Genomic DNA, 14,460 nt, shown 5'->3' on the forward strand with positions numbered 1-14,460 from the left:
TCTTGAAGCACCATTTCAGCCTGCGGAGGACAAAGGAGGGAAAGGAGAAGGCAGGCCTCAGCCTTCAGTGCACACCTTTTTAAGGGAACAGGTGGCACCTCTCAGGCCCATTTCTTCCAGAAGGGCCTCTATTCTGGATGGTTCGGGACAGCAGCAGGTGAGAGGAGCTTGCCAGCTGCTCTTCTCTCCACCCCAGGGTAGCTTGTCTCTCTCTCCTCTACCCCCCTCCTCTCCCAGAATCCAGGCCACCAGATGGCCTGAGCAGGCTGTGTTTATTTGGGGCCATGGAAACCTACAGCTCCTTTTTTCTATCACTCTGTGTCAGGAACAGGCCTGGAGCCCAGCTTCAGAGCTATCGCCTTGGAACGGTGCTGACTTTATTATTCATAATCCCTGAGCTGTCGACCTGAGTGAGTTCCTGGCTTTGCTCCCTTGAGCAGTTCATTCCAGTCACCATGGAGATGCCTCTGTTCCCTCTGAGGTCTTGGGACTAAGGGAGGGACCCAAGAGATCCCCCTTCCAGCCTACAGCCCAAAAGGTTTTTGTCAATTGTCATTCCCTTTCTAGTTTGCTTTCACGAAGCCAGTGCTCTGGAAGGAGTTTATTCCCTCCTAAAGAATATGCCTGTAGCAATGAGGCTGGAGTGGTAAAGCCTGTATTTGATGACAATCTCCTGTTTCAAACCGCCAGCATCCCCTAGGGCATATTTTTCAAGGTAATAGTGCTTTTACTAAAAATAGAACCCTTATTCCAAAACAACCACTAGGATTACTAACAATCACTAATCATCTATTGAGCTGTTTTTATTAATCACATTGCCTCTCGATAAAGTAATTTAGGCAACACTTAGCTGTTTCCAAACAGTGCGTCCTCTACTTTGGACCTTTCTCAGAGGTGGAATTTGTTTTGAAGTTCATGTCTTAATGATGTGGGAAACAGAGTAAATGGAAAATTAAATTTCTTTACAACTTACAGCCCACTGACAAGTCCTTGAGACAGCAGAGTGACATTCCTCCAAGAATGGCCAGTTGTCTTAATGTTAATACTTTGCCAGAGGAAAAACAAGTGGTTAACTGATAGAGACCACAGTCATGCAGGACAGGAGTCTCTGTTGGTTGTAATCATCTTGATGATTTACAAGGAAAAAAGCAATTTTATCAATAGCCAAACTTCCAGAAACCTACAGATTGAATTTCCTGAGACCCTGACATCATCCTTGCCTTCTTAGGATAGAAAATCTTATATAATCAGTCACTCCTCCCAACTCTAGTGCAGCTCTTTCTGCCCACAGGTCCTGTCCCTGTGCTTTCATAAAACCACCCTTTTTTCCACCAAAGACATCTCAAGAATTCTTTCTTGGTCGTCAGCTCCGAACCCCAACACTTCAAACTGCATCATTAAGAACCCTGAAAAAGGGCGCTGCTTAGCCTGTCCTTGGCTGCCTGAATCTCCAACCCACCTCCCCAGCTTTCCTTTATCTCCTGGCTAGGAGAAACTGTCGTCGTGCCCCACAAAACTACTGTTCCTTCTGTGAGGGGATGTGGGTCCACTTTTAAAAACATTCCTTTCAAAAAAATAAAAAATAAAAAAAAATAAAAACATTCCTTTCTTGGGGCGTCTGGGTGGCTCAGTCCATGAAGCATCTGACTTTGGCTCAGGTGGTGATCTCGCCCTTCATGGGTTTGAGCCCTGTCTGGCTCCGTGCTGACAGCTCAGCACAGAGACCCTGCTTGGGATTCCTTGTCTCCCTCTCTCCCTGCCCCTCCTCTGCTCACACTCTGTCTCCCTCTCTCTCAAAAATAAACGTCTAAAAAAAAGGCTGGTTTTTAGGAAAAATAAATAAGTGGCTGGTTTTAAGTGGAAAAAAAAACAAAACAACAACAAAAAACATTTCTTTCTCCACCTGCCTGCTTCTCTTCCCACCTGTTATTTGTCTTGCAAAGACTTCACACACCTGCTCCACAGGGATATGCTTAAACTGACTTGTGAATGAGCCTGAAGTTACTAAAACTCAGCTCTCGCAGAACTCAACTTTCAAAAGCACACTCCCAAAGAATTCATCTCATACATATTTATTGCGGAGGGGGGGGGGGGTCTATGATGTACCAGGTTCTGGGTGCTGGGGACCCAGCAGTGAGCCAGAGCCCCCCTGGAACTTATTACAGTCTGGCTGGAGACAGAAGCAATAAACTACAAGTAAGATTGAGTGATGTTTAAGAAAAAAAGAAAAAGATAAAGTAGAGCAGAGTCAGAGTAAAGGGGAAGGAGACGAGCTAGGTCAGGCAGGGCAGGCCTCAGTGATGGTGTGAAATTTCGAGGGGCGAGCGATCCGGGAGGGCACAGCCCCTGTAAAGGAAAGAAAAGGTGTTTCTGGGGAACACGGAATCCGGGGTTCTTTTCACCAGGAGGCTCCCTTTAGAGCCTTCTAGCCAACGTCTTCTCCGCCGCTGCAGGACTTCAGCGTTCCAACCAGGTCCCCCTGGAGGCGGCCAAAGGGAAACGTCTAAAAGGTACCCGAGAGAGTGACTCCGGGAGCTCAGCTCGCCGCCTCCCAGCGACCCTGGCGGGCGCTAAAAACCACTCGGAACCAAAGTCCCGAGGGAAGCGCGAGCTGGCGGACCGCGGAAGCAGGCACCCACCGGAAGCAGCCCCGACACCCGAACATGGCGGCGGCCCGGTGTCTATGCTGGGGCCTGAGACGAGCCGGGACCTGGCTGCTCCCGCCGCCCGTGTGCTGCCCCCAGCGGGTTCTGCACAAGCAGGCCGACGGCACAGAGTTCCAGAGTATCTACAGCCTGGACAAGCTCTACCCCGAATCCCGGGGCTCGGACACCGCCTGGAGGGTCCCGGTGAGCGGGGAAGGCCGTACGGAAGGGGCGTTTCCCCGCCTCTGCGGTGACGTTAGGAAGCCCGGGCTCCATTGGCCAGGCTGGAGCAAATTGGAGTGGCTGCTGCTCGTAGGATGTGGCGGGGGCCGCGGGAGGGAGCTGGTTGCCGGAGCGAGTGGGGCTGGGGCGGCAGATTGGGTCCTGGCGCCGGGAGGGCTTGGGGTGTGCGGGCGTCTCGAGAGCACGTTGAGCGTGTTTCTTGCAGGACCACCGGCGTTTCCGAGTTCGATCCCCGGCCTCCAGGCCCAAATGTGGGAATTTTCCCTTTGGAGTGGACAATAAAACCCAGAAGCTGCCAAATTTTTTGAACCTTTTGGGAAGTTATGTCCGTAGCTCCTAAGAACCCCAGCGCGCCTGAAGAAAACAGGAAACAGGGCTTCGTTTCTTCAGGATGCATTTGTTGCCAGCCTGCTATGTTCAGGCTCTTTATCAGGCACCAGGGCAGGAGAGATAGGACCCAGTCAGTTCTACTGAATTTCTACGTACAGGATTGAAAAGAAAACATTCATTTATTCGCTCACTCATTCAACAAACTTCAATTGAAAGCATGGTGTGTGCACCATGGAGGCATAGAGATAGGTGCGGGGGGGGGGGGGAGATCTGAATGCTTGTTGGAGCTTATCTTCCAGTGGAGGGTAGCAAGCGATAAATAAAATCAGAACTACAGAGTGTGTGCGATGGTTATAAGTACTTTTGGAGAAAATAAAGCCTGGAAGGAAGGAGTGCTAAGGTAGCGGTCGGGTTGCAGTTTTAAGTAGGATGATCTAAGAAGACCTCTGGGAAGATGACTTTTGCGTAAGGACTCGGATGAAGCAAGGCAGTGAGACTCGTTCAAGGGACGGCAAGCAGGCCAGTGGCTGAGCAGGGAAGTCAAAGCAGATGAATCGAAAGAGGAGAGGGATGGGGTGGAGGGAGGCCCGTTTACAGGGTTAACAGGTCTTTAGCTTTATTCTGAGTGTGATGGGACCTGTTGGAGGGGTTGAGGCAGAGGAACGGAATGATCCAACTTAGTTTTACCAGGATCATTCTCAGGGCGCCTGCCTTGGTCAGTCAGTGGAACGTGTGATTTGGAGTTGTGAGTTCAAGCCCCACATTGGCTGTCGAGATTACCTAAAGATAAAATCTTAAAATGCCAGCAGCAACGACGAAGATCACTCTTATAGGGACTTACAGAGAGTAGACCGTAGAATGGCAAGAACAGGAAGGCCACTTAAAAGACTGCAGTAACACAGGCAAGAGAGGAAGCAAAAGACTCTTAGGAATGGGTCAGGTTCAGGTTATAGTTACGTTCTGAAGAGAAAACCTATAAGATTTGCTAGTGTGTGTGTTTTTTTTTTTTAGAATGTAATTTTTTTTAAGTTTATTTATTTTGAGAGAGAAAGCATGAGTGGGGGAGAGACGGGGTGGAGGGGAGGTTGGAGAGAGAATCCCAAGCAGGCTCCGCACTGTCAGCGCAGAGCCTGATGGGGTACTCGAACTCTCGAAACATGAGATCATGACCTGAGCCAGAGTTGGCCACTTAACCAGCTGAGCCACCCAGGAGCCCCTTGCTAATGTATTTTCTATAAGAAGTGAGAATACGAGAGGAATTGAAGTCCGGGGTGGAAGAATTGAGTTGCCATTAATCGAGATGAGAAAGTCATTTGTTCTTTCGTTCAACAAAAAGCATACTGTATACCTAATGTGTCAGACACTGTTTCAAACATTGCAGACACAGATAAAACTGATAGGGTCCCCGCTTCATGAAGGTTATGTTCTAGTAGAAGGAGCACACAGTAAAGAAATGGGGAAAACATAGGTGATGAAAAGACCAGGGTGCTGTCAGAGTGCTGGGGAACTATTTCAGATCATTAGTAAGGGGAGTCCTCTGTGAGGAGGTTTGAGGTTTGAGGCAGCCATGAGGAGACCTCAAATAGAAATTGCCTCTATGGGTCTGGAATTGAAGAAGGTTTTGAGTTTGAGCCAGACAGTTGGGAGTCATGAACATCCATAATATTTTCATCATCGTAGATGCATGAAATGTTCTAGGGAAGGAGTAAGAGAAGAGAAAGGATTCCAGGGGCATGTCAGTGTTGCAAAGAGCAGGGGCGCCTGGATGGCTCAGTCGGCTAAGTGTCCCACTCTTGATTTCGGCTCTGATCATGATCTCACAGTTCATGGGTTCGAGCCCCACATCGGGCTTGGTACTGACCGCACAGTGTGTGCTTGGGATTCTCTCCCTCCTTCTCCTTCTACCCCTCCCCTCCCCTCCCCTGCTCGTGCTCTCTTTCTCTCAAAATAAATAAATAAACATGAAAAAAATTGCAAAGAGCAAATGAAGAAGAGTGGGAAAGTCATTAGGGAGATAAGAAGGAAGCTGGAGGAAGAGGGAGAGCAGCCCTCAAGGAGGGCGGAGCCTGGCCTCCTCAGTGCTGCAGGGAGTGCAGGGGGATGAGGATTTCACTCCCCGATAATTCTAAGATGAAAAGGGATGAAGGCCGCCAGTGGTGGGGACAGATGAGGACACCATGAGTGTTGGTAGCCAGAAGAGCCTCAGAGTGGGTAGTGTCTGCACTGGGCCTGTGGGCCTGGGGCTCAGGTTCAAAGACATCACTACCGAGAACAACACGGGAGAGAGACGGAGGTGAGAAATCCTGGAACGAGTAGTCTCTGACATAGACCCTCAAGGCAGCTGGCTCCCCATGTGAGCCTCCTGTGGCCTAGGGAGAAACAAGGTGGCCCACCAGGTTTGTTGCTCTAGGTTAGTAGAGGGGATTCCTTTTGGAGTCTCCCTGAGGCATGTGTACTGTGGAGCCTGCCCTCCCTCCAAGGAACCAGGCCTCCCGTGATGCCCTCTGGAGTCCGAGGAGCCTTTTTCTGTCATCCTGATATGATTTCGCTGGGGACCTGAAAATGGCTGTATTACATTTGCATTGTGGCTTTATATCTTTTCTTTGATTGCCCTGGACCAGTTCAGGAGTCACAGAGCTGGTGATATTTATTTAACACTGTGTACATTACATTACAGGATGATGCAAAGCAAGCCAATAATGACATTCCTCTAGGTAAGTAATTTTGCTTTATACAAAATCAGTCAGGGGGCGCCTGGGTGGCTCAGTTGGTTAAGCGTCCGACTTCTGCTCAGGTCATGATCTCTCTGTTCGTGAGTTTGAGCCCTGCTTTGGGCTGTGTGCTGACAGCTCGGAGCCTGCAGCCTGCTTCAGATTCTGTGTTTCCCTTTCTCTCTGCCCTTCCCCCATTCATTCTCTCTCTCTCTCTCTCTCTCTCTCTCTCTCTCTCTCTCTCTCTCTCAAGAATAAATAAACATTAAAAAAAAAAAATCAGTCATTTCCTCCCACCCTCACACAATCCGTCCAGATCTCTCCAGCCTAACAAAAGTAAAGAAACTGTCTCTGGGTATGCAAAAGCAGAGCCCTTTAAGCACTTTAGAATACCACAGAAATGATGGCACAGCCACTGTGGAGTGCTGGGCAGTGTGCGAGACGAATCAGAGCTCTTGATGTCCTCGTGACAAGGAACAGTCTTTCCAGTAGATGAGCTGATGGTTCTCGGAAAAAGTTAAGCTGCAGAAGAATACATACAGTAAGCTACCATTTGTATCTTACGTTTGTATGTCTGAAACATACATTTCTATGCATATACATAGACCTGAAATGATGTACAAGAAATTGGATTCGAGGACTGGCTGGGGGAGTGGAGAAGAAAGGATTTGGTGGCTGGGGAACCCAAGTGGGGACTTCTCCCTGTGAACTGTTTGCATAACTTTAGACTTGTGTACCACCAAACACAAGGTGAGGTCCGACAGACATAGCCTGTGAAGCTGCAAGCCCCTTTTAGGGTCCAGCAGTTTGTGGACCGTGCGAGGAGGAGTCGCCACGGGTGCCAGCTCCCCAAGGCCCTTGTTCAAGGTGACACGGAGACAAAGAGCCTGATCAACTGCAGCACAAGGGAGTGGCCTCCCCATGGCTTAGGAGCCGGTGCCCCACCGCAGGTGGCATTTTGGTCGCCGACAGCTGTGCCTTGAGGCGCGCATGTGGCCGGAGGTGGCAAAAGCCTATCTCATCAGAACCGGGGGCAAAGAGACGGTCTCATGACAGCCTCCAGGGAGACAGGGAGGCGAGTGGGAGCCCTCCATGTCTCAGCTCCTCCCCTGCCTCGGGTGCTCTTGAGTTTGGGGGCCTCACAGGCCTTCCTAGAAGACGGACTCGGCCGCAGTGTAAACCCTGCCTCGGCGGCCTATGCAGATACAGGCAAGGTTGCCCACACCGTGGTAGAACCGTCCCCCAACAGTACCGCGCAGTCCTTACCTCTGCAGAAAAGTGAACTGATTTGACTTTTCAAAAGGAGGAAGTTCTCTTGGAAGCAGTCCCGAGACAGGCCACCACTGCCCACCAAGGCCCGCTGTCCACCACCACGGTTCCAGGTCTTTGCCACCCGGGCTTCTTACGGCTCACCATCCAGCCTTCCGAAATTTTCCCCCTACCACGCTTCCCTACTTTCCTCAGACACCGTGAGTCTGCTTTTCACGAACCATAAAAATAGAAGGAAGAAAGCCCATTTTACATTTTATAGCAAATCTGAGGCTCAGAGAAGCAGAGGGACTTTGCCAAGATCACAGTTGACCAGTGGCTGCGCCCGTGTTAGAAGCAAGACTCCCAGCTCCAATTCTAGAATGCTTTCATCCAAGGACACCTGGGTGGCTCAGTCAGTTAAGCATTCAACTTCAGCTCAGGTCACGATCTCATGGCTAGTGGGTTTGAACCCCGCATTGGGCTCTGTGCTGACTGTGCAGAGCCTGCTTGGGATTCTCTCCCTCTCTCTCTGCCCCTCCCCAACTTGTGCTTTCTCTCTCTCTCTCTCTCTCTCTCTCTCTCAAAATAAATAAATAAATAAATAAATAAACAAACAAACAAACAAACAAACTTAGAATCATTTCATCCAGCGGGGATGTTTTTAAACACTGACTAACCGGGCCCTGGGCACCAGGAATACACAATGTCTGCCCCCTTGGAGCTTATGGTCTATTGGGATTCCACATCTACCACGTTTCAAAATACAACATTAAACTAAGTTTGTCCCTCAGTTTGAGCTTTTGACAGAGTCTTTGCTTTAAAACAAATAAACAGCAAGAAGCTAGGGCAGCCGGATCTGGGGAAATGTACTGAACCAGAAGCACACAACCCAGGTCATAACTTTACCTCCTTTGCTGTGTGTGTGACCTTGGAAAGGCACTTGATTTTAGCTTTGAGATCTGTAAATAATCTCTGCCTTTACTGCTTTGAACGTTACGTTTGTTATATAAAAGTCATTGAAAGATGTGTGGGGCACCTGGGTGGCTTAGTCGGTTAAGCATCTGACTTTGGCTCAGGTCATAATCTCACAGTTTATGGGTTCGAGCCCCACATCAGGCTCTGTGCTGACAGCTCGGAGCCTGCTTCGGATTCTGTGTGTCCCTCTCTTTCTGCCCCTCCCTTGCTCACGCTCTGTCTCTGTCTCTCTCAAAAATAAAGTAAACATTAAAAATTTTTTTAAGAAAGATGTGTAATAGGGATAGTCATACTGTATTGATAATAAATGAACAGTTTGAGCATTTTGCCAGGGGATAATCTTTTTTCGGTGTGTGTTCTGTTTTATAGATCGTTTGACGATATCTTATTGTCGGAGTAGCGGTCCTGGGGGCCAGAATGTTAACAAAGGTACAAGGCACCTTGTTTTTCACTTTGAAACTTGGCCGGGAGATGCACTTGAGTTCTATGCTTACATTCATGTGGAATAAAGGGATTGTTTTAGCAGAAGCTTAAATACCACCAGTTTATAATAATCCTCTTTATTCTTTGAATGTGGTCTGATTCTTAGACTCTCAGCTGTGGGTTGCTAAGACTAGGGTTGGCTTGTGAACCGAAACAAAGGGAAATCACAGTGTGAGCTGGCAGCCAGCTCCGAGAACAGGTTTCTTTCGTCCTCATGGAACCCGTTCCCCTTCCCCCTTCTTTTCAGATCCCACTAAATTGTAAGAGAAGCACTGAGCATTTAGTTCCCAGAAGTTAATTGTTGTCCAGAAGTGCCTCACTATCTTTGCAGGCTCATTCCATCACCAACCTTGTATTCCCAAGTTGACACAGGACCTGTGTCACGGGTCACACCTGGCTGGGTGTCTCGCCTCCCCGTTTCAGGATTGTCACCAGCCACTGGGCGCTGAGCCTACTTGAGAGTCTCTGTGACCCGTGCGCTCTGGTCCCTTTATTTACAGTGAATTCCAAGGCTGAAGTCAGGTTCCATTTGGCAACCGCCGAGTGGATTCCCGAGCCTGCGCGGCAGAAGATGGCCATCACGGTAACCACCGGTTCCTTTCTTTTTCCGTCATCCCTCAGTCGTTTTTAAACCTTTTACTCTGTAGAACTCTGGTGTTGCCTTTGTTCTCTGCAGCATAAAAATAAGATCAACAAGTCAGGAGAGTTGATAGTCACCTCTGAATGCAGTCGCTATCAGTTCCGAAATCTGGCAGATTGTCTTCAGAAAATTCGAGACATGATTGCTGAGGCCAGCCAGCCAGCTAAGGAGCCATCCAAAGAAGATGCTGTACTACACAGGATAAGGTACCAGAAAGTGCCCCCGAGCTTCTCTCAGCTGAGTCGTGGGGACAAGGGGCTGCACGGAGAAGACAGGAAGCAGGGGGAGTCCGCGACTTCCCAGCAGAAGGTGGGAAGGCCCCGGGACCGAGAGAAGCCGCTGACCCGAGCGGGGCTGGCCCCTGCTGATCCGGCTGCTTCCTTCCCACCGAGCTGCCAGCTCCTCTCCGCTTTGAAAAGCATTGATTGGGCATCTGGGCCTAACTGCGGTCTTTTTGTTTTCAGGATAGAAAACATGAATCGGGAAAGGCTGAGAAAAAAGAGGATACATTCTGTCATAAAGACAGGCAGGAGAGTAGATATGGACTGAAATCCTCCTCCAGAGCTGACACAGACCCTCTTCAGGACATCCAGGCAGCCGCGAGCTCTAACACCATCAGGAGACCCCTTGTTGTTTGTGGCTGTTAATGCTTGGCTTTAACGTGGGCGCCACCATGAGAATGTTCATTTGGAAGGAGGGTGGCAGGCACTGGTTGCAAAGGTCTTTATAGGCAATCACATGTTGTCAAACCTTAATTATCCACTTAATGCATTAGCTGTAGTAAAGTGCAGTAAACACAGTGGGCTTCGCCTCTCATTCAGAATGCTTCAGAACAGAATTCGGACCTTTTCTGTATGTTGAAATCTGCCTCACGATTGTTGATCAGCACCGGTCAGCCAGGGGGAAACAGGAACGAGCTGCGGTATCTGCGCTCAGGGAACACACCTCGGGTTAGGAGGGCTGAGACGGGAGGGGGCACCTGAGCTGGGCCTTGAAAAGGGACTAGAATTTTAGTAGAGGTGCGGGAGGGACACGCCAGTTGGCAGGAACCGTATGAATAAGACAAACCAAAGAAAAGGCTGGGGTGGAGAAGCCGAGGGAGCCATCTGAATGGTGGATTCGTGCCATGGGTTGCGGGAGGTAAGTCTGGAAAGGAGACAGAAGCTCAATGTGGAGACTCAAATTCAAGTTCGAGAGTTTAGATTTTTTTTTAACATTAGGTTCTGCTGGGTTTTATTTATTTATTTATTTATTTATTTATTTATTTATTTACTTAATTTTGGAAAGAGAGCATGAGTGGGGGGAAGGGGCAGAGAGAGTGGGGGACAGAGGATCCAAAACTGGCTCTGTGCTGACAGCAGACAGCCGGATTCGGGGCTGAAACTCATGAACCATGAGATCGTGACCTGAGCCAAAGTCGGACACTTAGCCAACTGTGCCACCCAGGCACCCCTCTAGAATTTAGATTTTAAGAAATGTAGGTGACCAAGAAATGCTGAGGTTGTTCAGCAGGAAGGAACGCCATGTGTTAGGTTGCTGTCACATGCTGTGGGATTTTAGAGGCAGGAAAAGAGTAAGTCAGACCTGAAAATAGGTTTTTGCCATCCTATGGGTATGGGAAGAACCCAGGCCGGCATGACTAAAGCAGATTACTGTGGTGTGTATGAATTTCTTGAAATGTTCTCTGTAATTTTGATCTAGTTCACCTGTTCAGCAAATACTGCCCTGTGATGCTCGAAATGCAAGATAATTAGCTGTAGTGGTATATACAACTTTATGTGAGCAGGGACCTCATCATTCACAGAAGTGTAAAAAAGGGACAACAGGGGCACCTGGGTGGCTCAGTCGGTTGAGCGTCCGACTTCGGCTCAGGTCATGATCTCACGGTTTGTGGGTTCGAGCCCCACGTTGGGCTCTGTGCTGACCCTCAGAGCCTGGAGCCTGCTTCGAATTCTGTGTCTCCCTCACTGTCTCTGCCCCTCCCCTGCTCACGCTCTGTCTCTGTCTCAAAAATAAACATTTAAAAAGAATGTTTAAAAAAAAGGGACAACAAGTTATTGATAAATGACTCTTCCAAGAGTCCCCTCAAGAGACTCAGAGCCTAGTTGGGGGTGAAGCTCATATATGCAAGGCAGTGCAACATTCATTGGTCTGTTTGCTAATTCAACAAATACTGAGTGAAAGGCCCTGGGTGAGGTCCCAGGAAACTAGCAATGAACAAAAACAGTCCTTCCTCCAGAGAACTTAAATTCGATCAGGTGATAATAAAAGTGGAGAAGAAAACTGGATTTCTGTTACGGTAACACAACCTAAAACGTGAATAACTTAAGATCTAAGCAGGTTCTGGGGAAAAAAGGGCTTCTGTCGTGAAAAGCACACGTAGGGCAGCTACAACATCAAGAGATTTTGGAAGCATAATTTTTTGCTACCTGGGCAGCTGGTGATCATTGTTTCCTGCACACCCCCCACCCAAACAACCAGATAAATAAAATAAGTGTTTCTGGGAACCAGAGAAGTAACTAGTTCTAGCTTGAGGGTCAGAGAAGATATACTTCAGGCGCTTGAGATAGGAGGGGAGGGGCTGGCTGGCCATTCGAGCAAGACAGGAAGACCTTGTCACCTAAAGGCTCCAGTGGTGTCCAAGCCCTGCCTATGGCTGGGACAGTGAACTACAGTATCCAGGGAGTGGGCTCTGAAGCCAGTGCGCACGGGGTCAGCTCCTGCCTTCCACCACCCCCAGCTGTGGGGCCTTGGGCAAACCACTTAGCCTCTCTGAACCTCAGTTTCCGCATCTATAAACTAGGGGTGATGTTACCCGTGCCTACCTCATAGGATTGTTGTGTAGCTTAAATGAATCAAGCGGTTAATGGCACTGAGCATGTACTTGGGGGATGCTAACCATGATTGACGGTTCAGTTTGGCTGAAACCCAGGCAATGAGGAGCTGTGGGAGCCATGTTGGCCACATGCAGTGGGAGCCAGGTCTAGAAAGGCCTTCAGTGTGACAAACTAGGACACTTAGCCTCCTCCTCTGCAGAGGCTGTCAGAGGAAGATTAACCTGACTGCGAACGGGCGAGGAGAGTGCGGGGAAATGCGTGCAGGCTGGTGGACTGACCCATGGAGGAGTCAGGGACCCATCCTGGAACTGGGGCAGTGGCAACAGGGATGGAGAGAAAGTAGCAGACGCGAAAGGATTATGGAGACCGAAATCGGGCCGGGTGGGGTGGGAGCAGGTGAGTGACGTGTGGGATGTGCCTCGAGGCAGGGAAGGCACAAGGGAGCGGCCTTGGGAGGATGGTGGAGTGAGGATGGTTCTGCCTGTGAGGAGCTGCCTCCGGGAGTGACGAGTGACGGAGTGACGCCCGCCCGGGAGAGGGGATGCAGCCAGCCAGGGGCTGGGGGTGAGGTTGCAGCTAGAGTGTGCAGGGCAGAGGACACAAGAAGAGTCTCGGGAATGGGTAGGAGCAGTTGAGGGTGAGCAGAGTAGAATATGGGGACATGCTGGGTTAGATGGTGGCAGCGGGGAAACCGGAAGAGGCATCCCTGTGGGCTGACCCTGGAGCAAAGCGCTGGACCCAGGAGGCCCTCAGAAGACATTAAGGGTACGTGAAAAGACCTGGAAAAGTGTTTGGGACACACAGGAGGGGATAAAGAGGTAGAGACACAGCAGGCTGGGTAGGGGACGGGGAATAGAGCACAGAAGTAGGACCCATCCTTTAAAAATGCTGAGGGGGCACCTGGCTGGCTCAGTCGGTTAAGCGTCCGACTCTCAATTTCGGCTCAGGTCATGATCTCTCAGTGGGTTCAAGCCCTGAGTTGGAATTCTCTCACTCCCTCTCTCTCTCTGCCCCTCCCCTGCGCTCTCTCTCTCACTCAAAATAAATAAATAAACTTAAATGCTGAGGATTGGGACGCCTGGCTGGCTCAGTGAGTAGAGCATGAGACTCTTGGTCTCAGGTTCGTGCATTCAAGCCCCATGTAAGACGTGGAATAAATAAAGATATTTTTTTTGAAAAGGCTGAGGACAAACGGGTGAACAAGAATGAAGCGTTCTGCATTCATCCAGCTAGGGGGACCCTTAAGATCTGTACACTTGGCTGCATGTGCACCTCAAGGAACAAATTGGTTCATCTTAAAGGAGAGCACCTCCGGCGGGCCTGGGTGGCTCAGTCCAACGGGTGTTCAACCCTTTGTTGTTGTTGTTGTTTCATTATTTATTTTGAGAGAGACAGAGAAAGTGCGAGCAGGGAAGGGGCACAGAGAGAGAGAGAGAGAGAGAGAGAGAGAGAATCCCAAGTAGACTCTGCACAGTGCCCAGAGTCTGACACAGGGCTCGAACTCACAAAACTGTTAGATCATGACCTAAGCCAAAGTTGGAAGCTTAACAGACTGAGCCACCCAGGCGCCCCCCACCTTTTTTCTTGAGGGGGCAGGTGTGCAACTCTCAATTTCATCTCAGGTCATGATCTCTGGGTTAGTGGGTTCAGGCCCCAAGTTGGAATTCTCTCTCTCCCTCTCTCTCTGTCCCTTCCCTGTTCGCTCGCTTTCTTTCTCTCTCTCAAAATAAATAAATAAACTTAAAGATTGAGGCCTAGGATGCCTGGCTGGCTCAGTGGGTAGAGCATGTGACTCTTGGTCTTAGGTTCATGAGTTCAAGCCCCATGTAGGGCATGGAGTAAAGGTATTTTTTAAGAGGCTGAGGACAAAAGAATGAACAAGAATGGGGGTCCCTGGGTGGCTCAGTGAGTTAAGCTTCAGACTTCCCGTCAGGTCAAGATCTCATGGTTGGTGGGATCCAGGCCCCAGACCTACCTGCTCAGGATTCACTCTCTCGTGCTCTATGCCCCTTCCCTGCTCATTCTCTCTGTCTCTGTCTCTCTCTCTCCCCAAAAATAAACAAATAAGCTTCAAAACAAAACAACAAGAAAACATGGTTTAAAAGGAGAGCACCCTCAAGGCAGGGGACTGGAGCCAGGTGGGTCAAACTCTTCCTTCTTGCTGATGTTAAGGGGGGAAGGAGATGAGTTTGTGCAGACTTTGCACATGTCGGAGAGAGAAAACCAAAGAAGAACGTGTCCAAATTCCCTGCGCCCTGGACGCGTGGAAATGGGAGAGGCAAGTTCTCCACTCGGCACGACGGGGAATCAAATCTTTCAGAAGCTCATGGATTTTAATAGTGGAT

At 49.5% G+C, this 14,460-nt stretch overlaps 1 protein-coding gene and 1 non-coding gene across 2 annotated transcripts; both read left to right on the plus strand.

Moving 5' to 3' along the window:
• Positions 1–2,634: 2,634 nt before the first annotated feature.
• On the plus strand, positions 2,635–10,077 carry MRPL58 (mitochondrial ribosomal protein L58). Its single transcript, XM_030296411.1, has 6 exons — positions 2,635–2,849; positions 5,896–5,932; positions 8,525–8,584; positions 9,139–9,221; positions 9,315–9,484; positions 9,743–10,077. Exons 1-6 carry the CDS (start codon positions 2,664–2,666, stop codon positions 9,825–9,827), a joined length of 621 nt encoding a protein of 206 aa, XP_030152271.1. The 5' UTR covers positions 2,635–2,663; the 3' UTR covers positions 9,828–10,077.
• Positions 10,078–11,628: 1,551 nt separating this feature from the next.
• LOC115501911 lies at positions 11,629–11,742 on the plus strand. The gene has a single exon (XR_003964962.1). It is a non-coding gene; the product is annotated as a U11 spliceosomal RNA (small nuclear RNA).
• The last annotated feature ends 2,718 nt before the right edge of the window (positions 11,743–14,460 follow it).

The sequence above is a fragment of the Lynx canadensis genome, chromosome E1 (genome assembly GCF_007474595.2).
Source record: "Lynx canadensis isolate LIC74 chromosome E1, mLynCan4.pri.v2, whole genome shotgun sequence".
Taxonomy (NCBI): Eukaryota; Metazoa; Chordata; class Mammalia; order Carnivora; family Felidae; genus Lynx; species Lynx canadensis.